The sequence below is a fragment of the Eleutherodactylus coqui genome, chromosome 8, assembly GCF_035609145.1.
Source record: "Eleutherodactylus coqui strain aEleCoq1 chromosome 8, aEleCoq1.hap1, whole genome shotgun sequence".
NCBI classification, from domain to species: Eukaryota; Metazoa; Chordata; class Amphibia; order Anura; family Eleutherodactylidae; genus Eleutherodactylus; species Eleutherodactylus coqui.
This window is the reverse complement of record NC_089844.1, coordinates 148521795-148548329: the sequence shown is the minus strand read 5'-3', so window position 1 is coordinate 148548329 and position 26535 is coordinate 148521795. Positions and strand designations below refer to the sequence as shown.

The 26535-nt window shown below is 44.7% G+C and overlaps 1 protein-coding gene across 1 annotated transcript in view; it reads left to right on the top strand.

The window, feature by feature from the left end:
- The window catches only part of MYO15A (myosin XVA), a 106115-nt gene that overhangs the window by 41730 nt on the left and 37850 nt on the right, over nt 1-26535 (top strand). Inside the window, exons 27-42 of the mRNA XM_066577864.1 lie at nt 1095-1330; nt 2677-2855; nt 5418-5490; nt 5990-6178; nt 7618-7730; nt 8033-8124; nt 12485-12605; nt 12684-12739; nt 16037-16216; nt 16328-16403; nt 16860-17007; nt 17683-17815; nt 19316-19424; nt 21138-21259; nt 22982-23041; nt 23252-23327. Of these exons, the coding sequence (XP_066433961.1) occupies nt 1095-1330; nt 2677-2855; nt 5418-5490; nt 5990-6178; nt 7618-7730; nt 8033-8124; nt 12485-12605; nt 12684-12739; nt 16037-16216; nt 16328-16403; nt 16860-17007; nt 17683-17815; nt 19316-19424; nt 21138-21259; nt 22982-23041; nt 23252-23327 (1963 nt within the window). The remainder of the gene's footprint in view (nt 1-1094; nt 1331-2676; nt 2856-5417; nt 5491-5989; nt 6179-7617; nt 7731-8032; nt 8125-12484; nt 12606-12683; nt 12740-16036; nt 16217-16327; nt 16404-16859; nt 17008-17682; nt 17816-19315; nt 19425-21137; nt 21260-22981; nt 23042-23251; nt 23328-26535) is intronic.

Below are 26535 nucleotides of genomic sequence, written 5' to 3'. Positions count from 1 at the left end.
AGACAGGTAGACAGTACTATCTGTACCTCCATCACTTACATGGAGAGACATGTAGGCAGTAATATCTGTACCTACATCATTTACAGTAAGTATCATGGAGACAGTACTATCTGTATCTCCATCATTAACAGGGACAGACAGGGAGGCAGTACTATCTGTACCTCCATCATTTACAGACAGGGAGGCAATACTATCTTTTCCTACATCATTTCCAGATATGTAGACAGTACTATCTGTACCTCCATCACTTACATGGAGAGATATGGAGGCAGTAATATCTGTACCTACATCATTTACAGTAAGTATCATGGAGACAGTACTATCTGTACCTCCATCACTTACATGGAGAGACATGTAGGCAGTAATATCTGTACCTACATCATTTACAGACAGGTAGACAGTACTATCTGTACCTCCATCACTTACATGGAGAGACATGTAGGCAGTAATATCTGTACCTACATCATTTACAGTAAGTATCATGGAGACAGTACTATCTGTATCTCCATCATTAACAGGGACAGACAGGGAGGCAGTACTATCTGTACCTCCATCATTTACAGACAGGGAGGCAATACTATCTTTTCCTACATCATTTCCAGATATGTAGACAGTACTATCTGTACGTACATCACTTACATGGAGAGACATGTAGGCAGTAATATCCATACCTCCATCATTAACAGGGAGAGACGGGGAGGCAGTACTATCTGTACCTACATCATTTACAGACAGGGAGGCAGTACTATCTGTACCTACATCATTTACAGACAGGGATGCAGTACTATTGGTACCTCCATCATTTACTGAAAAAGACAAGAAAGCAGCACTATCTATACCTACATCATTTAAGAAAAGATCCAGGGGGCCAGCACTACCTGTAAACATTTGTAGGCAAATTTGATGTACTGTTCTCCAAAGCAAGATGACCACCACCTTGTACTATAACATATCCCAAATATGGCGGTCATCTTCCTCTCGGTTATTGCAAGTACATATCCTTACAAAACAGATAGCAATAAAAAATAATGAAAAAAAGCATTCAGGTAGGTATCAACTTTTTGTTTTGAACATCTTGTCTCCTTACAACCTAGGTGTTGAGATTCATGGGTGATCCGTTCCTCAATGGAGCGCAGGAGATCTTATTTGGCAATTACATTATCCAAAAAGGATTGTCCAATACGGGACTGCGGGATGAGATCCTGGTTCAAATAGCCAACCAGGTCTGGAGGAACACCAACCCAAACAACGAGGAGCGGGGCTGGTACCTACTGGCTTCTTGTCTCAGCAGCTTTGCTCCATCCCCAAACCTGGACAAGCATCTTCTCAAGTAAGACCCTTCAGAATAATAGAAATCAAATCCATCATTATGTTTTCATCCTCATACATTTTTTATGGTTTTAATAAAAATTGTACAACTGGTGCAAATAGTAGGAGGACAAATTCCCCAAACTTAGGGCGCATTCAGACAACCGTATATCGGCCGGGTATTCACGCCGGCCGATATACGGCTTCCCTCTCTGCAAGGGGGAGGTGGTGGAAGAGCCGGGAGCCGGTGGTAAACAAAATGTCCCCGCTGGTGATCGTGATCAAAACACTAGTTTTTCTGCGGTCTCCATTAATACTATACTATTGAGACCTCCGCTGCGGAAATCTGCGATGAAATAGAACATGCTGCGATTTTTTTCCTATAGCGGGAATAAAGAGGCCATTCAGTGTATATGCAATCAATATCTCTAAGCACGTGGGCTGCATTCACACAAACGTATATTGGCTCGGTTTTCACGCTGAGCCGATATACGTCATTCTCATCTGCGGGGGGGGGGGATGGAAGAGCCAGGAGCAGGAACTGAGCTCCCGCCCCCTCTCTGCCTCCTCTCCGCCCCTCTGCATTATTTGCAATGAAAAGAGGCGGGGCGGGGCTAAGTTCTGAGAATTAGTCCCGCCCCCGTCACGGCTCTCCCCATTGCAAATAGTGCAGAGGGGCGGAGAGGAGGCAGAGGGGGGGCGGGAGCTCAGTTCCTGCTCCTGGCTCTTTCATCCCCCCCCCTCCCCCTGCAGATGAGGACGACGTATATCGGCTCGGCGTGAAAACCGAGCCGATATACGTTCATGTGTATGCACCCTTAAACAAATAAGTGGGATACGTTAGGAATTTCCTGCGCATAATGCAAAGAATAGAACCCGTTGATTTCAGTGGGTTAATTCTCACATATTTTTTTTGTTTTTGCAGGTTCAAAAAATAGGACCTGCCCAATCGTGTGTGTTTGCGCACCAAAGAGACCATAGAGGTTTATGGGAGGTGCGCAAACACACACATCTTCCCGCTTAGTATGCGCTAAATGCTGCGCATACACACGATCACTGGCACCTCATTAGGCAAATTAGACCTTTAAATCAGGGCGGGGTGATTCCCCCGTGAATGAGCGATGTTCCATATTTCCGCAGGCATAGGTGCAAATTACGCTCGTTCACTACACAAACATTGCGCAGGAACGGGCGTATTACGTTACACGCTCATCTGTGGAAGCCCAAATGGTGCATGTAGACAAGCCTTGTGTATGGAGAATCTCTGCACATCTGTGGTTTCTTGTTCTGATCAGAGGCCCAGCAGTGGTGGTAATGAACGAGCACTTTCTGCTAACGAGGTCATCACTGATTTGCTGTATTTTTCAGGTACGTCTCTGACTATGCATATGATGGTTATAAACCGATTTGTCAGCACAAACTCATCCTAGCAATTCAGAAATCTCAACAGGGATCCGAGACTGCAAGGACTTTCCCTCCCTGTTTAATGGAGTGGACCGCAAGCAGGGAGAGAGCGAACATGGCCTTGGATATTCATTGCTTTGATGGTACAAAACTGAAATCTTTAGATCAACTTTATATTATTGCTGCATAGTCTACATACAGTGCTGTGCAAAAGTTTTATGCCAGGGTGGAAAAAATGCTACAAAATTAGAATGCTGTCAAAAATAGAAGTGCTAATAGTTTTTTTGGCCAATTAACAAAATGCTGATTGAATGAACAGAAGAGAAATCAAAATGACATCAATATTTATAGTGACTGCTCTTTGCCTTCAGAACAGTATCAGTTCTTCTAGGTACACTTGCACACAGTTTTTGAAGGAACTCAGCAAGGGGGTTGTTCCAAACATCTTGGAGAACTAATCACAGATCTTCTTCACTTCCAGGACTCCTTGTTCTTCTTTGCAGTGAAGATAGTTCTTAATAACATTGGCTGTATGTTTGGGGGTCATTGTTCTGCTGCAGAATAAATTTGGAGTCAATCAGGTGCCTTCTGTAGATTTGCTAATTTGAATACCTTTTCCCAGGGAACTTTGCGTGCAGATCTCCACAAGGAGAACCAGCGCCTTCCCAGGGTGTATATGAATGATCATTTTTCTATAAAATACAACTTATATTTGTTTCTAGAAAAGTTGGTACCAACCACAATGACTGCAATTACAGCATTATGATGGTTGTCAACTAGCTTCCTTAGGCAGGGCTGGGACAAGGGGATTTGGCATTCTAAGCAGATCAGGCAAATTGTGCGCCTTCCCTGCAACTCCAAGAATCAATTAAAAAACACCTTGCTCTGTAATGAGAGATTTAAACACATTTTAAAAGAATCAGATACAGGCAGAATAAATATTTAATTTGATGATTCACTGCACTTTTCTTCTCCATTTGGCCCAGATCATACTGGCAGTTTTCTCCTGAAGACTGCAGAGTTTCCTGCTGAAATATCTTTAGCCCGGGGCATAGCTATAGTGGGTGCAAAGTAAGTGTCACACTGGGGCCCTGAATGCTGATGGGGTGATACAAACCATGCTCACTGCTCCCTGGGACTCCTGTAACAATAGAAAAGCTGAGTGACAACCATTGTGAGAGCTCTAATGGCAGCCAAGTCCAGGGTCTTGATAATGTACAAGTTTGGCCTTGAGTTGTCCTTTAAGGGCTCTCTTACACAAGCGTTTCTCTCCTGCGTGCAGCTGGAATATCTCCCGCACAGGAGCACGCAGGAGCAGCAATACCTGCTATGTGCTTGCAATCCCCATACACCATCTTGGTGTGTATGCACACATAGTACACACCAAGATAGTGCATACTGCGATCTTTTTTGCATGCGCATTTTGCTCACTGTATGCGAGAGGCACAATTGAAAGTAATGTAAAGATTGGCACTACATATTACACCTGCAAGACCCACGCACATAATACGCAGTGAAATATGCTTGTGTGAGAGAGCCCTAACAGATGTGAATTTCGAAGTAAAACCTATACACTTCAAGGAGCTGACTACCAGCGTGTCTCCCTACTGTCCAGGATTTGGCATCTGTCTCACTGTCCCAGAAGGCAGGAGACGTATTCCGCAGGGACAGATAAAAATGGAGTAAATTCAAAAATGGTCTATATTCACATGTTTCACACCTTTAGTTAATCCAGTCCATGTTGTGCCAGTCCCAGCTCATTTCCAGGTAATGCAATCGGGTGCCAATTAGAATGTGATTACTGCAGTCAATCACTGATCTCAGCCATACCAATGCAGATGCCGGAGGTTGGCTGCAGTGATCACTCTGCTCTGAAGTGAGCTGGGGACCGGAACAGCGTGTAAAGCAAAAGAGATGAGTGTAGACAGTTTTTTCATTTACTGCATAAAATGGGGTATTATTACTGAGTGGGGGCATTAATATTGTGAGTCGCGCACTATTACCGTGAGAGGGATGCTAAGGGCCACTTTTACTGTAAGGGTGTAACTGAAGGGCACTATTACTGTGAGAGGGACACTAAGAGGCACTATTACTATGAGGTAGCCACTGAGGGGCATTATTACTGTGAGAGGGACACTAAGGGGCACTATTACAGTGAGGAGGACACTAAGAGGCACTATTACTATGAGGTAGCCACTGAGGGGCATTATTACTGTGAGAGGGACAATAAGGGGCACTATTACAGTGAGGAGGACACTAAGAGGCACTATTGCTGTGAGGTAGCCACTGAGGGGCACTATTAATGTGAGAGGGACACTAAGTGGCACTTTTACTGTAAGTGTGTCACTGAAGGGCACTATTACTGTGAGAGGGACACTAAGCGGCACTATTACTGTAAGTGTGTCACTGAAGGGCACTATTACTGTGAGAGGGACACTAAGCGGCACTATTACTGTAAGGGTGTTACTGAAGGCCACTACTACTGTGAGAGGGATACTAAGAGGCACTATTCCTGTGAGGTAGCCACTGAGGGGCACTATTACCATGAGAGGGTCAGTGACAGGCATTATTACTATGGAGGGACATGAAGGCACACTACACACACCCCAAAAACTGTCTCTATTTTCATTGCTCAATATTTGGAAGGTAACGACCAGTGTGACACGGATCTTCATCTAATCTTCTGCTGTTCTGTATACATGTAGGTGCCAAGATGTTATGCCCCATCCATTCATGGACTGACGGAGAGGAGTTGGCAGGGGATGTCCTTAGGCACAGGTAGTTTGCTGAAGGCTGGCACGTTTCTGAGAATGTAATTCATTTTAGTTAAAGCAGACACAGTTTTTATATGATGATATCCGATCGATTCCTTATCAATTCCACATCCAAAAGCGTTCATTCACTTGAATGGATATCTGCGCCATAGACTATACAGCATGTGTGCAGATTTAAAATCTGTGTGCAGAAAAAAAAAGTGATCTGTCACTTTTGCAAATAGATTCCATGGCTGAATGGATTCCACATTGGAATGTGGCTAACGTGTCCAAATCCGTGGCATTCGGAAATAAAAATCCATCTCAGAAATGTGCGCGAACTATGCTGGTTTCTGACCTGGATTTTCATTGAAAACTAAACTTTGAATGTCCGTGTGCTTTGTCTGTGACAGAATTCTAAGAAGTAAAGAATAAACTGTCATTTTCTTCTTGCTGTTCTCACGGCATACAGAGGGGTTCCTGGAAGTGATACAACAAGTACATCTCCGTTTTTCTTCCTTTAGGGGGGTGACTGAAGGCTGGAGAGGATGGTCAGTATGTTTAAAGGATGGCGGCCAATGGTCAGAACTGGCAGGCCATGATTATGTCCTGGACCTGATCTCTAATGTGGAATTACCCAGAGAATTCCCCAGACAGAAGTCTTATTTCATCACCTCCGAAGCCACACAAGAGAACATAGAAAGACGCAGTGTGTAAGTATCCTACCGAGTGTGGACTTGACAACTTTATACCTAGTTAAGGTATCTTCACATGGGGCAATTATCGCTAGAAACATCGAATTTGGGTGATTATCGTCTCGTGTACATGCGGCCACCGACAAAGCACTATGCGAGGAGTCGCTCACTTGTCGGAGCTGCTTGTTTTTTAGCAGAGGTTGGCGAGCAACATATCATTTTGGCCCACTGCGCCTTCATTCACAGAATGACTATCACTCTTGTGTCGGCCAGTAGTCCGTGAAATAGCTGTTCGGCACAGTCGGCCTGCGTAAAGGTACCTTATAAAGTGATGAGACACCATCCTACTGAGAGTATTTGGACTCCCCTATCAGTAGAATGGATTGTCTTATTAGCATGTCACATGTCCTAAACCATGCTACATAAGATGCAGACCCTTGGAGGTGTCAGCCATAGTTTGTGATGGGAACTGCATGCTATGGAATATAGGGGTTACGCCACTGCACACAAGCCGTCCATCATGTAGCTCAATATATCGGCCCGTCTACAATGATGCCAGGAGCGTCGTCATCAGACAGTTGAGCAATGAAAGAATGTTCTATGAAGTGATGAATCACACTACTCCATATTCACATCAGATGGCCATACCTGGGTGTGGGGGATGATGGGGAACACCTTTTACCTGAGTGTGTTGTGCCAACAGGTAAGTACGGTGGAGGTTCAGTTATGGTTGGGGATGTGTTACATGGCATGGTCTCGGTCCGTTGGTTGTAGTGACAAGCACCATGACCACGTAGGTGAACCCTGACATTCTAGACAATAATGTGTTGCCCACAATGTGGTAATACTCTGGGAATAATTAGCCATACTTCTAACAAGACAATGCGCCTTGTCACACATCCAACGCTGTTTTATATTGGTTTGAGGATATGGATGTTTCATGATTGGACCGGCTGAACCCTACTGATCATTTTTGGGACAAACTGAAATGTTGGGTGAGGAAATATGAACAACATCCATCTTATTTGAGAGAAGCCACCAGATGTTTGCAGGATGAATGGAGGAAAATACCAGCTGAAGAGTATCAAGCATTAGTAGAAAGTATATCACAGAGAGTATCCAATGTCATTAGGGCCAAATGAGCCTCATTAAGTATTACCATATGGAAATAAATACTACTATTGATTCTTGTTCAGGTGTCCAACTACTTTTGGTAGGATAGTGTATATTGCCTGGATATGCCACCACTTTATGATCAGTGGGGGACTGATCTCTGGGGTCACAACTGATCCTGAGAATGAAGACACAGCAGTGCTGATTATGTATTCCCTGTAAAGCATCGCTCCCCCACCCATGTGTGCAGAATGCTGCACTTCTCTTCCCCATGTGTGATATTTAGCAATGAATATTTATTGCACGCTGCAATTTTTCCTTTCTCTGTTATCCTCATTTCATAGAGTATTTGAGAACAAGTCTGAGACAGATGAAAACGTCCCTCCTCCACCTATGATGAAAGCTCCCTCTCTACCGCAGCAGGGTGTTCCAGAGTCAGAAGGTTATTACAGTCATGGTGAGGAAAACTGTCATAAAACTTGATTTTTTTATGTCCCTGAATGGTCCAATTCCAGTAAGATAATGGTTGTAATAAGATACTTCATTTAGACGGACTGCTCCTCCATAGAGGGTTATGCTCTCCTCTCTGCTTGGTCACGGGGAGAATCTCCGTACAGGGAAGCAATAATCAGGGTTCTAATAAAGGGGCCATTCCGTGCATTGACTACTATAATGATGGACCTAGAAGTGATCTGATTGTGCTGCAGTACATTGTATTTTAATTGACAGATGATTGATCTGTGTCCTTTATGCCAGCAGATTCGGACACATTGAGCGAGCCCCCGACTCAGAAAGGCATGGATCATTACTTGGACAGCCTGTTTGATCCCGTTCTGTCTTATGGAAATGGGGTAAGAAATGATGCAACGGCCAGGTAGAAATTTGCAATGAGTGCAGTGCATTCAGAATTCTGCTGGCAGCCACACTCCATTCCATCACGGCGCTGACAGACATCCCTTATAGTTTAGGTGGGCCGCCAGAATGCTCTTTGCTCAGGTGCATTTCAGGGGGGAGTCATTTTTTTTCGACATCCGACTATTCTATAGAGTCTTATGTAAGAACTACATCCTCCACAATGCCATACAGCAGTAAAAGAATTACTACTGAGGCAGTAGGGTGATTCTAGAAGTTCTAGAGCCTGGGAGTTGAAGAAAAAGCAGAACAATTTAGAATGTAGCTCTGGATGTGACTAGAGAAGACAGCTCAATATAAGTCAAGTTCACTGCAAGATAAGTGAAGCAGGCTGCTGCATATTCTGTGGAGCTGTAAGTGGTAACATTGTGTTCATACAAGAAGCTATGCCGTGATCCATCGGACACCAGATCTCTGTTCCTGGGAGAGGCATTGATCTGGGTCAGTGCCCTCACACGTGGCATTATTATATCCTATTACACTATCCACTGCTCCGTGCCATCCTGGAGCTGCATTAGAAGTAGATTTTGAAAGTCCTTCTACAAAAGGATGCTTCAGGTACTTAGGGCCCATTCATACAGGCGTATCTTCCCGTCCGTGTGCTCAACATATTTTTGGCTGACAGCATCCGGTATTTTGGGCCATATTCACAAATCAAAGTCGTCCAAAAAAGTCTATAGAAAAATAAAAAAGCAGTGAACACGGATGTCATATGTGTGCTGCATGTTTTTACCCGTGTTGCCAGGAGACAGTGAGAAAAAAAGTGATACCAATTGGGGCTTCTTGTGTTTTTTTTTTTTGCACGTGTAATAAATAGATGACACACAGATGGCACAAGGATGTAAAGAAAATGGCGCCTACACAACCGAACCACATGCAGCACGCACGTACACCCCTTGATGTTGTATACATCCATGTGAATGAGCCTTATAGTTGCAGATAGTTTTTTAGCTCTCTGCGTGTGCCCCCATGACAATTCTTCCTGCTTCTAAACTATCAGGTTGTTGCAGAGTCTTCAGGAAGATCAGGTTTATTCTCAGCCTACTGGGAGCGTTCACAACCGCAGCACAAAGCATGATATTGCGGTTTTATACCTATACAGTCTTCATTATACATCAAGCCTTCATCCCGATTGAATGCTTAAATTTGCGTTGTGTGTGTATATATATACTGGTGCATTGCGTGTGTGTGTGTGTATATATATATATATATATATATATATATATATATATATATATATATATATATTAGGTGATATACCCGGGAGTTGTGTGTGTGTGTATATATATATATATATATATATATATATATACACACACACACTAGGCGATATACTGGTGTATTGTGTGTGTATATATATATATATATATATATATATATATATATATATTAGGTGATATACCCGGGCATTGTGTATATATATATATATATATATATACCAGTGCGTTGTGTGTGAGTGTGTATATATATTAGGTGATATACCCGGGCGTTGTGTGTGAGTGTGTACATATATATATATATATATATGTATATATATATTAGGTGATATACCGGTGCGTTGCACGGTGATTTTATGTATCACAGTCCTGGAATATACAAAGAGCACCACAAAAGTGAGCCAAGCACCGCACTGTTATGGAAGCTGTCCGAAAGGAAATCTGTTTTGCCCATAGCAACCAATCACAGCGCAGCTTTCATTTTACCACAGAAGTATAAGAAACAGCAAGCAATCACAGCGCAGCTTTTATTTTACCTCAGCAGTATAACAAATAGCAACCAATCACAGCGCAGCTTTCATTTTACTTCAGCAGTATAAGAAATAGCAACCAATCACAGCGCAGCTTTCATTTTACCTCAGCAGTATAACAAATAGCAACCAATCACGGCGCAGCTTTCATTTTACCTCAGCAATATAAGAAATAGCAACCAATCACGGCGCAGCTTTCATTTTACCTCAGCAGTATAGGAAATAGCAACCAATCACAGCACAGCTTTCATTTTACCTCAGCAGTATAAGAAACAAAAGCTGCACTGTGATTGGTTGCTATTGGCAACAAAAATTACAGGGTAATTCGGTGAGTTTTCAATTTTTAATTATGCCAATATTTGTCACCTGGTGCTGGAGAACACAAATGGGACCAGAACTGTAGATTTGTACACGACACAAACAGACAGATTTTGTGTTTTATATAAGATTGGATACATTTATGCATAAGGACGTGATCTTCTACTTCTGACCCTTATACAGTCAGGATAAAACAAGTCCTGTCTGGTCTGAGGTAACTTCTGACCCCGCATTCAGTGTGTGACTAATGGCCCATCTACACCCGACAGTCATCTAACCGACCGCACAAGTGCTGGCATCACCGCTGAGGTCATTAGCGCTCGTGCAGACTGTTTACACCAGCAGACGTCACTGCTGGATCGCTGGCCTCTCGCTCAGCGCTTTACATTCTATGGCCTCCTGCACACGACAGGATCGGATCTGGCATGTGGGATCCTGCAGCAGGATCTGACCCTATGCCCGGCTGCTCACCTCACCGGATTCACCTTCTGTACTGCGGGAGCACCAGCCGGCGCGCATGCGCAGTGCAGATAATGCCGCGCCGTCGCTAGGTGATGATGCGGATCACTTGGCCCTTCTGCAGTGCTCACAGCGGAAGGGCCGCGGGACTGATGGCTTCCATTGACTTCAATGGAAGCCATTGGTGTGGAAAACCGCGCAAAATGGAGCATGCTGTGATTTTTTTGCCACGAGCAGAAATTTCCGCTCATGTGCAGGAAGTAAGCGGATCTCTATAGGAGGCTATGGGCGGTATTTGCTGCGGAATCCAGGGGCAGCCGCCGGCCCCAGATTCCCAATTCAAATCCGCCCGTGTGCAGGTGCCCGATGTGAAGTTCTGGTCGGGGAGCGTTTACATGGAGCGAGAATCTCGCGATCTAGCGATATTCTTTATAGTGACTGAAAGTCAGCGATAATAAGAGATGAATAAATAGTAAGGGCTCCCGCACACGAGCGAATGTGTCGATGCGCTTGCAAGAGGATGACGTGATTGCGCTGTGAATGGATCACTAGCATGTGTTCGCAAGCATATCCACACTGCCAAGTCCATTTACATCGGCGCTGGATACACCCACGCGGTGTTGAACCGACTCAGAAAACTAATTATTCCCCACTGTTATCAAATAGCACTGCGAAATTGCGCAGATACGCACGCAATTTTGTGCGCACAGGGTGCTCCTATGGTAGCTTGGGAGCGCAAATGGGCACAAAAATAGAACATGTTGCATATTTTTCACCTAACGGAAATGCGGGTGCAAAAACGCTGAATGTGAGGGAACCCATTGTACTCAATTGTCAGCGGTTTGCACAAGTGATTTTGCACGTGCGAAAATGCTAGCAAAATTGCCTGTGTGCAGCAGTCCTAAATGATTTTTTTGCGTTTACACGGGATGATTATTACTTAATTTCATTCATTTGAACTAAGTTTGAGCGCTAATCATCCTGTGTAAATGGCCCCTAACCCCCACCCTTGTATTGTGGCCAATGGTGTAGAAACTGAGAATGCAATAATATAGAAAAATAGGAGGCTTTATATTATACATTTTTTCCCTTGAAGGTCCTTGTTATCGATAGGTCCCTGGTAGAGATGAGCGAACGTACTCGGATAAGCACTTCTCGTCCGAGTAATGTGCTTTATCCGAGTACCTCCCCGCTCGTCCTGAAAGATTCGGGGAGCGCCGCGGAGCGGGGAGCTGCAGGGGAGAGCGGGGAGGAACGGAGGGGAGATCTCTCTCTCCTTCTCTCCCGCCCGCTCTCCCCTGCTCCCCGCCGCAACTCACCTGTCAGCAGCGGCGCTCCCCGAATCTTTCAGGACGAGCGGGGAGGTACTCGGATAAAGCACATTACTCGGACGAGTAGTGCTTTACCGAGTACGTCCGCTCATCTCTAGTCCCTGGGCCTCATAACAACCATTCATAATCATTCTTTAATCATTGCTCTAAAAATGACATAAGGACAGGAGGTGTTGTCATGGGGACATGGAAAGATTAGCTTTTCTCATAGCAGTGCTGTTACTTCCCCCTCTTCCTGGTAGTTACATATAGACTTGTATGGAAGAACTTTCCTTCTGTCTTTATAACACTTTGTATTACTATACCAGCCGGGCACTTCTTCATTGGCACAATGGTTTCCTGCTGTCACCTGATCTCTCTCGTCTCGCTCTTTGTCAGAGATCACGTTCCAGCTCATCCCTATGTCGTTATAGGCCAGTTATCTTCATCTCTTCTCTTCTGTAGGATCTGGAAAAGCTGACGGCAATGTCCCAGAAAATGAAAGGGGGTGGAGGTGTGGGGGGCAGGGATGGCACCGAGGTGCCCGGAGAATCCAATTTACCTAGTGAGGCATCACACCGCACAGGTGAGTTTAAACCCACTACCAAGAATAGCATTTTGGGTTCTGGTACATCCTTCATATATCCTTCATTTTCATCTGTAGAACAAAGCATGTATGCCCAGCAGCAAGCGTATATCAACCAGCAGGCCATGTTACTGGTGAGTATACCCACACTGCCAAAGGGGATGTGGGCGGTCACGTGGACTTTCCTGCCACACCTTAAAGGCGCCGTGTCCTATCCCAAGTGGACTTGATTATTGCAGGGATAGACACATAGAAGAACAGGCTGTAGTCTTCATGTATGAGGTAGGTGACTGGCTAACTAGATCGAAAAAACTCCTACAAGGCTTCCTTCAGATATGGCGGCACATTTATATAGGGCCAGCATCTTACATGTTGGTCTTAGGGTACTCTTAGACGAGACGATTGTTGCGCACTCAAGTGCCCAATGACCGTCCCAACTATCGCTTCCGTGCTCTTACACAGGAGCGATATAATTGCTTATTGAATGGAGGCGGAGCGCGCCGGAGATCTCTTCCAGTCTCCCTTTTACAATCACAGTGAACAGGCAGTCGTTCAAAGGTGGAGCAAGATGGATGAGCAAGAAGTCATTCACTAGTCACTTTGTTTCAGTGAGCTGAAACGAAACGACTAGCGACTAATAGCGATATCTCGCTCAGTACCGTCGGGCCACGCATTTACATATTACAATTATCAATCAAAATTGCTCATTTGAGCAGTTTTTCATCTAGCAGTTGGCACATGAAAAAGTACCCTCAGATAAGGGGCACTGGAGTGAGATGCAGAAAATGTATTAATAGGTGCTGATTCTGGAAGTGGTTGTAGCACAATAGTCTTTTATCACCTATTGATAGGTGGGGTTGTCACCGTTGAGACCCCCACCAATCCGGAGAGCAGTGGTCCCGTGTCCCTTTCTTCTCCTCACTCTGATAGGTCTGTGTTGGAAAAACCACTGCATGCCCTATTTTTGTACTTTTTTTTTATCCAGGAATCACCCATTGTTTTCTATGGAAGCATTAAAAAACGGATCACACTCGCATGCTATCTAAATAGAATATGTTTGTAGTGCATGTTACTATGGGGACCACATAAAAAAAAGAGGAAAATAGGTGAAAACTGCATTCAAATCGCTCATCAAAATCGTTAAGCGCATAGCACATGCATTAACCCCATAAGGACACGGCCTATTTTGGCGTTGAGGACCAAACGATTTTTGGTATTTTTTCATATCCATTTTTCAAAAGCCATAACTTTTTTATTGTTCCGTCGACGCGGCCGTATAAGGGCTTGTTTTTGCGTGGCGAACTGTAGTTTTTATTGTTACCATTTTGGGGTACATAGACTACATTGTAAAACTTTTATTATCTTTTTATGATCGTAGGGAGAGAAAATGCATCAATTCTGCCATAGATTTTTTTTTTTTTTTTTTTAAGTGTTAATTATGCAGCATAAATGACACACTACATTTTTTTTCTGCAGGTCAGTACAGTTACAACGATACCAAAATTCTTATATTTTTTTTAGGTTTTTCCACTTTTCCACAATAAAAACCCTTTTTTTGGAAATTATTATTTTTTTCTAAACTCGCTGCATTCAAAGTGCTATAACTTTTTTATTTTTCCATGGACTGAGCTCTGTGAGGGCTTATTTTTTGCGAGATGAGCTGGAGTTTTTATTGGTACCATTTTGGGTTACACACCTTTTTTTTATCACTTTTATTGCATTTTTTTGGGAGGCAAAATGCTAAAAACTAGCATTTTGCCGTGCAGGATAAAAAGCATGTTCAATGTATTGTACGCGTCGATACCAAATATGTGGAGTTTTTAATTTTTGTTTATGCTAATATGAGAAAAAGCATAAAAAAGGTTTTTTTTTTACTTTTTACATTTTTATTTTTTGTACTTTATTTTGCTCTTATTTTTTCACCATCGGTGTCCCTCTGAGAGACTTTTACTACAGCACTGCAGATCGCTGCGATAAGGCATGGCAGGACTTCTCTCCTGCCATGCCTTATTGCTTATTACAGCGATCTTAGGCTATGGCAATACAGGACGCCGGTATCTGGCGTCCTGTTGCCAATTGCAAACAGCCGGCCTCTCGCGATGTTATCTACTTAGATCGCGGCAGGGAATGGGTTAACAGCGGGGGGCTGTCGCAGAGGGAGGCCGGCTACCAGTGACAGCTGGCTCCCGCTGCGGGATAGAGCGAGATCTGCTATGATCTTGCACTATCCCTATGACGTAAGGGTACATCATTTTGCGGGAAGTACCCTTACGTCATGGGGAGGGAAGGGGTTAAAATCGCATGGAAAACAGTCCGTTTTTCACTGACCAAAATCCTATACAATGGATGGGTGATAAGTCTAATCTGGTAGAACCCCTTTAATACATCTGTCACATTTCTGAGCAGCCTGCGTTCCTCCTCCTGAAATCTGCACCAGGTAAGACCTGCCATAGATTTCCTCTATAATTTATGCCAGTTTCTAGGTAAACTATAGTAAGTCTGACGAGTCGCAGGAGACTGTAACACCCCCCCTCCCCCAGGCAATAGTTACACATCTTGGTGCAAATACGGCGTGCATCAAAAAAGTGTGACTTTTATATGCCACTAAACTGGGGTAGGTTATTTGTTAAATTCCCCCTATAGTATTTTTTTTCTGTCATTTTTTGGATGATGCTGTGTTTTTTGGTGGCCTTCCTTTAGGTAAACATGGGAGGGTTTTTTTCCCTATAGATGCCTATGAGAAAACACCAGAAAAAAAAACTGTAGCCTGCTGCATGCTGAAATAAAAAAAAAAAACGCAATGGACCCAAAAACGCAGCAATGGTGGGAAAAAGATTCAGTAAGAGAAATGTTGTGATTGTAGGGTTCTTCATATTTTTCTTATTACTTAAATAAAGCTCGACAAAAAATGACAACATTAAAATTACAAAAAAGTGGCATTTTTAAAAAAAGAGTGTGTGACATCAGCCTGAGGGCGCCCACCCACTGGCGTTTGCGATTTCCGTGCGTGAAAAACGCAGCGTTTTCCGCGGCGTTTTTTGCGGCCTTTTCGCGGCGTTTTTGCGGCTTTTCCGTTAATTTCCATTGACATTCATGGGTGCATTAAGAGAAAAATAAGGACACATATGCAACTGACAGTTCCTATGTTAAAAATCGCAACGGACCGAAAAAAAAAACGCCAGTGGACAGGAACACATGTTATCTCTATGCCTGTGCAGGAAAAACGCAAAACGCAAACGCAGGTAAAAAAAAACGCCAGTGGGTGGGCGCCTTATGGTTGTAACTTCATGTTTCTTGTAAACTCACGATTTTTGTTGGTTAGTTGGTTAGTTAGGGATAATGGGAGTCATGTAATCCAGATACGTATTCGCTTACATCCTATGTCCAATGTTGGGTTTACTGGTCGGCCGTTATTATCTCCTCATCTCCAGGCCCAGCAGATGACCATGCAGGCAATGGCTCTGCAGCAGCAGATGGTCAGCAGTTCCTCCTTAGGTACTTCCATTTCTAGCAACCAAAAACACAGCATCAAGACACCATCCAGCAGACCCAGTTCTTACAGGGTGACACCTACAGTAGCTCCAATGCCCAGGACTGGCACACCCAGCCAGGTAAGTGGCCGGCATTCAATACACCATGAACAGCACAATCTTGATTTAATCTTCACTTGGGGTAAATTGCAGGAGGACACATCTAATTCTACTTTCTCATTTACATACTAGAGGAATGTCGTCAATGGATCTCCCTACAGGACCCCAACATCTCCAACCAGAGGAAGCTCCATCATCCACAGACCTGGTGAATTTGCCCTTTTTAAACAGTTCTTTCTGGATGTGAAAGCTAATTTGCAAAACTTTTGTTTTTCCAGAAAGCATCACATGACCTATGAGGTTCTCTATACCAGTGGTCCCCAACTCCAGTCCTCAGGGACCACCAACAGGTCATGTTTTCAGGATATCCTATGGTAAGAACACCTGTGGCAATGTCTGAGGCACTGACAATAATGACATCACCTGTGCAACACTGAGGAAATCCTGAAAACATGACCTGTTTGCGGTCCCTGAGGGCTGGAGTTGGGGAACCCTGCTCTATACCACTTGGTGCTCTGCCCAATGAGAAAATAGACCCTTTTTCTTGTATGAAAGGGGTTGTCAATATGACCATTGGGGCATTTGGAGATCATATTGGGGGATCCCAAGTGACCATTTCTTTCTCCCTTAGCGAGTGCCTTATCATTATCTTGTGCCATTGCAGGCATCTCTGGACAGATCAGGCAGGAAGAGCTCATCCATTACAGCCCACTAAACTCTGAACACTTTTCTGAACCAACGCACAACATTAAGGATATCATAAACCAATACAAGCAGCCTGGAGTGACCAGACCTGCACCCGTTCCTGTAAGGTAAATTAAAGTGCACGAGCACTCCAACAACGTGGAACCTGGGATGAATAGCCAATCACACCGATTCCTGCTCTTGAAACCCCTGGCAATCAACTGATTCTGCCAAAGGAAGCCACGGCTAGCTACACAATTCAGCTTAAGGGAAAATGTAGTATTACAGGATGGCTGTTCACATGAATAACTGTCCTGTGATACCAGGATAGTGCAGGGACCGCCAGAACGACAGCTGCTCTTACTGAGCAGCTCTCCGTTCTGAGTCCTAGAGGGGACCTATGAGGTTTATATGTTCTAATAGGGCATATAAACAGGAGATGCCATCGTGGCATAAACCCCCTAATGGTATGACATCAACTCCTGTAGATCAGTGTTCTGCAAACTTTGCTGAAACTACAACTCCCAGCATGGCTGTCAGCTGAGGAGTCATTGGTTGTAGACAAGTGCTACGGAGTAAGGCACAGAAATGGAAATATGATTCTAGGCTCCAATGTAAAATTTATTACAGGGGTCCCTGATCATGCGCTATTTGTAATACTGGTGTCTTTTTATGTGCCTGGGGGCTTTTAGGCCCCTTGAGGCACCAATGTTCCGGTGCCACTGCTACTTTTGCCCGTGCTTTAGCTATATTACTGATAGCTGCTGTTTGCATAATTAGTAAAATCTGTTTTTGGTTTATAGAAGGGAGCCCCCGAAAATCTTTGGAAGAAAAATGGACCCACATGAAGAAGCTTTAAAGATACTTAAGGGACAAATGTCTAATCGACCACTTGCAGGCCCTTCACCAGTGTCCAATATGTCTTATGTTCCTAAGGTAAGCAAACATACTATGAAAGTTGGCTCTAAAAAGACAAAGGACTCCAAAGAGCTCATCTTACTGTGGAGGACCCGGCACTTCCATGCATTACATAAACAGCCTATTGATTTCAATAGGAATTGTGTAATACTTTATTTCCCCTGCGGAGGTGCTGCAGGAAAATTGAATAGTTACTACCCCACAGACTACAGACAATCACTAGGGATCCTATAACTTGTGGTCAGCTTGTAGTTGGGAGACTACCTCTTTACGATATTTGAGATAAAACAAAGGTAAAATTTCTTACAAAAGATGAAGAAAAAATGTAGTATTCTTGTGTACAGCTAGTGGAGGAGGATGAGTAATTCTAGGGTGAGCAGGTAGCCCATGCTACTACTATGGAGTCTCTGACCAACAGTTGATATTAACCCCACCCTAGAAGCAGAGCAAACCTTTTCTTCATAGAAATCCAAATGTTAATAAATAAGGGAGAGGGTAATAAGATTCTGTATACCTGCAGCCACTGCAGTATGCCATAAGCTTCTCCTAGTTGTGGCTACTAGCAGATAGAATTTTAGCCCCTTTAGTGGCACGCCCGGAAAATCTCTGGGGCTTGCTGAACTGACCATGCAGTTAAACCCCGGAAGATTTCTGTGGACAGCACTTGTGCTGAAATACTGGCCAGGGCATACAGTTATTGTGCCACTGTACACATTTGCGAATTACCTCAGGAAAATCTCCGGGGCTTTCTGCGCTGACATCGTAATAATAAACCTGCCACTGAAGGGATTAAAGGGGTCTTCCCTTCAGATATTTTAATGGCATATCTACAGGATGTGATCCCCACCGCCCCCAACTTGGCTGAATGTTGAGGCAAGAGGGTGGTTGGAACTTCTGCAAAAAGCCAAGCAGGAGAAGTCAATGGGAGTTATGCAAACAGCATAGCACACCTCAGCAGTTACAGAAACAAAGTAGCTCGCTGTGCTATTCTATTTTCATAACTCCCGTTGACTTCCATAAGACTAACAGTGTAGTGAAGCCTGCTTGTCTGTTTCCATCAGTTCCAGCAACCACATTCAGCTGTGCCATTAGTGGCAGAAAACATAGCTAAAGATATTTATGTATGTTCCAGAAATGAGTCGAGCATCTATCAGATCAGAATACACTTTTAAATGATAAAATTCTGTCTGCTTGCAGCCACCACTAGGGGGAGCATACTGCATACGGATTTCAGTCCAATGTGAGCTCCCCCTAATGGTAGCCGTGGGTAGACAAAATGTTATCATTTATTTCTATGGGTATACAGGAGATTTGGAGCTCTGTATCAGGATAAAGTAGCTCTGACTGCTATAACAATATATTAGTGAGCACAGCATGTTGGACCTAACTTCATAAATGGAGATGTGTTTTACTGAGGTCTGTGTGGTGACAAGATCCCTGCAAAACATTTCAGTTTGCTATCTGCAGTTTCTGGTTTATCAGCTCACATTTACTTGCTGTTCTCTGTTTATAATTTAGATTTCTAGAGACACCATAGCTTTGGTAAAACCTGTGCCCAGCATCAAACAAAAGAAGCCAGCCAGTTCACCACCGGTCAGTGCCGTGAGACCCACCACAGCCCCTCCAGGTAATCCCTATACATTGCAGTAGGACATTTAAGTCTAACCATTCTTTCAATTATTTTATGTATAGATTAAGTGATTATAAGCATTTTTGCAGTATGTTCTAGCAGTGTATAATGTACAGTTTTAGCATAAAACCTCCTATTGAGCTGTGCAGCTAGAAGGAGCGCTGCTAACTGCAGAGCTAAATACAGAATTTCCTTCTTCAGTGTGCTGCTATGTCGTCTCTACTGCAGGCACCACTGCTTCCATATAACACTTTATTACTAATGTCTGCTTTTTGTTTTATTGATGTATACATATCTCCCATAAAACTAAATGTTATCGTCCTCTTGCCTCCCCTGTCATGTGTCTCTGGGCGCTGTGTAAGGAGAAGCCATCCTGTGCTGCAGACGTCTTCTCTCCTTCACATAGTCTCCACTCCTCGCCTGACCTGATGCACTGTGTCAGTGGCTTAGTGCATTAGGTGTAATGCAATGGGTAGAAGACAACACTGGTGTTTCTACTAATATGTCTGAACACACAACTTGCTGTTCCTTAGCATGGATGGGTTATAACAGCAGATGACCAGTTCCAGAACCTAGATAGAAGTTGCACTGCGCTGATGGGAGGTCAGAATTTGATGCAAGCAGCATGAATTCCTGTCAGGCTGGTGGGGTAGTGGTGTGGGGAATGGTTTCTTGGCACACCCTGGGTCCCCTGATACAAGCGTATGGGCACCATGATGAATTATTATGTTCTGAATAGAGTTGCCATCCATAATTTACTGTATCGATGAGAGTATTTATTTTGTACCTGCCATATTAATGGCTGGTAAAAAATAATTACCTGGTATGAGCACACTCATATGCACAGCAACCCTATCCTCAAGTGCTATCATTTACAAGCTTCGATTAAGATGGGACGCTGCTGTAGTGCTCAGAGAAGATCCTTACTTCTTACCCCCGATGTCTGCATTCATGCACATACTGTACAGACCGCAGATGCTAGGGAGGTGTGAGGATCTTCTCCGAGAGCTGCAGTGGTGTCTTACCCTGACAGGAGCTTGACAGTAATTTATAGCACTTGATGATAGGTTACTGGCCAACTGAATGTGCAGGGTTGGGGAGGGCACTAAAAGAGGTCATTTTTACAGTTGGGTACTCAAAGGGGGGTGCTATTACTGCTTGTGCCACTTAGGGGGGACTAATACTGTTTGTGCCATTAAGATGGGCACTAATACTATTGGGGCCACTAAAAGAAGCAATATCACTACTATGGACATTAAAAGGGCACTATTATTACTGGGGACACTAAAGAGGGCACTATTATTACTGGGGCCACTAAAGAAGGCAATTTTACTACTGGGGCCACTGAAAGAGGGCACTAATACTACCGTGGCTACTAAAGTCGGCCTTATGACTATTGGGGCCACTTAGAGGGGGCACTAATATTATTGGGACCACTAAGAGGGAGCACTAATATTATTGGGGCCACTGAGAGGGGGCACTACTACTACTGGGGCTACTGAAATACCAGATGTAAAAACATATGTCATGATAAGTCACACCCCAAACCATGCCCACTTTTACCTTGCCCGGTATTTTTTGGTGGCAAAAGTGGCAACCCTAGTTCTGAAGGCCAAAGACGGTCCAACATGCTACATCATCTCTGATAATGACTTTTACCCCTTTGGTGGAGCAGGTTTGTGTTCCTGTAATCATTTCTATGCCTTGCAGTGTCAGTCTCCCGGGAGCTGTCAGAAGAACAAGAAAACATCCAGACCCAATTACATCGGCAGTACAGCGAGGAGTTTTACACCTACAGCAATGTGTCTTGGAAGATCTTCATCAGGAAAGAGGTGAGATCCCCTCTTGGGTGAAATCCAATATGGCTGCCAGTAGAGTTCTCAAAGGGTTATCCTCCAGCCTTCCAAGAATCATGAATTGCAATCCAGCCTTGTTATCCACGAGATTGGGGGGGGGTCACCAGGTGGATTTAACCTTTCTGATAATTTGGCTATGGAGCCAAGTTGACAATTCAAGGGTTTCTTGAAGCGTTATCCAAGCGTTATCCAAGAGGTCCAAATATGTAGCAAATTGTCATATCTGTCTTGGTCCTGAGCAATGACCACACACCAATGGGAGTTGAATGCTTTTAGAAGAGGGCCAACTAAATTTTGGGGGAACAGCTTATAAAATTGCAGAGTGTATCCATTTGGGCCAGGGCATTTACCAACTTTAAGGTCTTCAATGGCAACCAACATATCTGATTCAGAAAAATGAGCCTCCAACTCCTTACTGTCCCCCAAGCCAGGAAGGGACCCATAGGTTGTTTAAGATAGTCCCTGATTTTTCATGCACGGTCCTTGTCTGATAGTGAGGCATATTTGCCCTGGATGTTATTAAGGCATTCATTGTAATCCTGGTATTCCTCTAATATGTCGCTAGTAGAATGGATTTTCCCTTTATGATCAAAATGAAGGGACATTATATACGGGGGAATTCGGTCGTTGGCTCTACACACTAGCGTGAGAAATCAATAAGCCCCGTAGGACACATTTAAAGGGGATGTCTCGCGAAATCAAGTGGGGTTATACACTTCTGTATGGCCATATTAATGCACTTTGTAATATACATCGTGCATTAAATATGAGCCATACAGAAGTTATTCACTTACCTGCTCCGTTGCTAGCGTCCTCGTCTCCATGGTTCCGTCTAAATTCGCTGGCAGCTTGCTTTTTTAGACGCGCTTGCGCAGTCCGGTCTTCTCCTTTCAGCACGAGCCGCTTCAGTGTGCTCCCCGCTACAGCTCTTCTGCGCATGCGCAGACGAGCTGTCACTGCTCGGGAGCGCGCTGCAGCGGCCATTCTGTACCATCCTCTGTTAGAGGAAGGTGCAGAAACTGGAGCTGCCCAGCCGAGAAGCCGCCCAGCTGTCCCGAGAAGCCGCCCAGGTAAGTGATGGGTCGGGGGTGATGTTCACTAACAGGTGAAGGCCCCGGAGCCCAGTGCTAGGCCCCGGAACCTAGCGCTGGGCTCCGGAACCTAGCGCTGGGCCGAGGGGCCTTCGTCTGTTGTCAGGGTCTAGGCTGGGGAGCCGGGGCGTAGCGCTGGGGAGCCGGGGCGTAGCGCTGGGGAGCCAGGGGGGTAGCGCTGGGGAGCCAGGGGGGTAGCGCTGGGGAGCCGGGGGCTAGCGCCGGTTACCTGCTGCCTGGCGGTGGGTGACTGGTCGGCGGCGTTCAATCCAGGGGTCCGGTCGGCGGCTGCGGGGCGTCTGGTTGTCAGGGAGACACAGCTGGTAGCGTCTCGGGAGCGCGCACGTCGGGCTGCAGCAAGCGAAGGGAAAAGAGCCGGCGGCCATCTTGGGGAAACTTTTATAAGTTGCTGGAACTGTAAGTAGAAACCAGCTAGAAATATCATTTACAGGGGGGCTTAGTAATGTATGCTTAATTAGGGGACTGGGCAAAAAAAAAAATTCACTGCTTCCTCGAGACATCTCCTTTAAGCGCTTTCCTTTGGATGGGGGCATGCTTGGGGTCGTGAACACATTTGGAGATTTTACCTGGTTTTATCCCCCTCCAGGTGTTTTACCCCAGAGACAGCATCAACAATCCTCTCATCCTGGACCTCATCTTCAAGCAGGTGAGACTCCAGATCTTCATATTCTATATTCACAAGTCCAAGTATGTATCTACTATTATGACTTTAAATGGGGCTTCTGTATAGTCTGCTTATTAAAAGGACATGCTGGGGAAATTGTAGTTTCGCAAAAATGAAAAGAAGCACATGTTGCAGACCGCTGGCCTGGCAGTTCTACATTTACCTGATATATTGTCTACCATTATCCCATAGATCATCAGTGATACCTTGTCTGAGAGCTGCATCAGGATCAACCAGGAGGAGAGGCAGAAAATGAGGTCTTTGTTAAGTGAGTCGTGTAGTAATATAGATGCTGCAATGTCAGATTTATCACAAATGATTGTTACCTTAAGGAGTTATTGTGCTTATCCCCTCAGCACAAATATGCTTAATCAATTTTTATTGAAGCATTTTAGTTTTTACATAACCGTAAATAAACATTTTCAATCATCATAATAAGGCTGGATTCACACGAACGTATATCAGCTCGGTTTTCATGCCGAGCTGATATACGTCATTCTCATCTGCAGGGGGAGGGGATGGAAAAGCCAGGAGCAGGAACTGAGCTCCCGCTCCCTCTCTGCCTCCTCTCCGCCCCTCTGCACTATTTGCAATGAAAGGAGGCAGGACAGAGGTGGGGCTAAGTTACGAGAATTAGCCCCCGCCCCCGTCCCACCTCTCCCTATTGCAAATAGTGCAGAGGGGCGGAGAGGAGGCAGAGAAGGGGCGGGAGCTCAGAGCACTGCTCCTGGCTCTTTCAGCCTCTCCCCCTGCAGAGAGAGATGATGTATATTGGCTGGGCGTGAAAACCGAGCCGATATACGTTCGTGTGAATCCAGCCTTACATGTATCTTTCATTAAACCACCTATTATATCTAAACACGATCAGGTAGTTAAACAACAAGTGATAATTCTTAATTATGCTAATAGCCCCTAATTAGCATTCCTGTCTATCAAATGATCAACAGTTGCCTTTATCTAAGCCCTATTTTTTAAGCGTTCCCGAGAATCATAGCTCTTAGTACAGCTACAAGAATTAGATTGCTCTAAAAGAGGAAGGAGAAGAAAAAAAAAGTGGGGGGAAAACTCTCCTCCATATACCATACATACATCAGTGGGAAAGGCAAAATATGTAGTATAATGATAAATGGAAGAAAAAAATATGTGTCTATAGCCAGGTGACGTTATTATCTCTTGTGTGACATATAAAAAGAACAATAAAGATCGATCCCAAACGGCATTCTACTAGTTTCCAATCAGTCTCCTACGTTCTGGAGATTTCTGGAAGTGCATCCAGGAACTCCAGACACATATAAACTTTATCTCTTTCCTTTGCCACCAACTCCTCCATAGTCATCAAGTCATTAACCTCCTGTATCCACTCCACCGTTGTTGGGACTCTTTGCCTTTTCCAATATGTAGGAATAACTGAGTGTGAGGCTCTTAAAAAGAAACGCAACAGGTCTTTCTTGACAGACGATATTGAACCAGGTAGCATAGACAGGAGAGCTATCTGCGGGGTGGGAGTAATTGAACTTTATGTAATTTCCTTGTAAGTGGAGAACACTAGAGATGAGCGAACATACTCGTTTCGAGTATTTACTCGATCGAGCACCGCGATTTTCGAGTACTTCCGTACTCAGGTGAAAAGATCCGGGGGCGGGGGGAGGCGTGGCGGAGCGGGGGGTTGCAGTGGGGAACAGGGGGGAGCCCTCTCTCTCTCCCCCCCACTCCCCGCTGCAACCCCCCACTCACCCACGGCGCCCCCCGAATCTTTTCGCCCGAGTACGGAAGTACTCGAAAATCGCGGCACTCGGGCGAAAAAGGGGTGTGGCCGAGTAGGTTCACTCATCTCTAGAGAACACCATACCGCAAAAGGGCACAATGCTAGAACAGTTCCACCAAATATGCAGCATGGTTCCAAGCTCTCTACCACACCTTCAGCAATCCATAGAGACTGTGGGGAAAATGCGGTGCAACATAGCTGGACATCTGTACCATCTCATTATTATTTTATAACTCCTTTCTGGTGCTCTACAGGCCATGGACAGCTTGTGAGCCAGTAAGAAGGCTCTGCCCCGCTCCTCGCATTGAATCGAACATCCTAGGTTATGTTCCCACTTCTTTATGAAGGTTGGGTCCCAGTTAAGGGTATTTACCATAATTTCTTGGTAAACTTTTGACAGGCATCTATTTGGGTGCGATTTTTTTTTTTAGTAAATAGTATTTCAAAGGGAGTGGGTGTAATCGAGAAATTAGTGTAATTGGATTTCAGGAAGTGTGCTAATATCACGTATGAGAACCATGATAATAATTTTCCTGGGTGAAACGCCCTCAGGTCCTTATAAGATGGGACCCCTACCTCTCTCAAAATGTGATACACTCTAATGTCATCTTTCATTGACCAACCTAGGAAGCTGGCAGCCTCCATAGCAGGAGGGAAATCAGGGTTACCAAATAATGGAGTTAATGGTCCCCTCTTATTGATGATTTATCCCACATTTTCAGGAAATCTTCCCCGAAAGGCGAGCGCTCTATAGTATTAGGTCTTAATGTCTGTGCCAACCATGGCAAACCCCCCAGCTTCGTTTCCAACAAATCCTCTTCTAGACTCACCCATTGTTTGGACTCTTTGTGGAAATGCCAGTCAAACAAGCGCATTAGCACTGAGGCCAAATGGTATATCTTAGGGTGCATTCACACGAACGTATATCAGCTCGGTTTTCACGCCGAGCCGATATACGTCGTCCTCATCTGCAGGGGGGGGGGTATGGAAGAGCCAGGAGCAGGAAGTGAGCTCCCGCCCCCTCTCTGCCTCCTCTCCAACCCCTTTCCGCCCCTCTGCACTATTTGCAATGAAAGGAGGCGGGACAGGGTCAGGGCTAAGTTCCGAGAATTGGCCCCGCTCCCGTCCCGCCTCTCCTCATTGCAAATAGTGCAGAGGGGCGGAGAGGAGGCAGAGAGGGGGTGGGAGCTCAGTTCCTGCTCCTGGGCTCTTCCAGCCTCCCCCCCCTGCAGATGAGGACGACGTATATCGGCTCGGCGTGAAAACCGAGCCGATATACGTTCGTGTGAATGCTCCGCTCCTCCATCCCCTGTAGGTCTTGTTAGTGTTTTAAAACCTATCCTACTCCGGTTCCCTCCCCATACAAATCAAGTAAATGCTGTTTGTAGTTGTTTGAAGAAATCCTCCGGAGGGACAATGGGGAGCGTCCGAAACAGATATAGGATGCGAGGGACAATATCCATTTTGAGAACATTAGTACGGCCAAACCAGGGCAAGAATTTTTTGTCATAATTATTTAAATCCTTAATAGTATCTTCTAGTAATGGAAGGTAATTTAGAGAATATATTGACGACACATCTCTAGCTATATGTGTGCCCAAATACTTTATACTAGAGTTCCTTCATGTAAATGGGAAACGCTGTGATAAGCTAGCAGCCTTCCCGGGAGGTATAGGTACGTTCAGTGCCTCCGATTTTGACATATTTATTT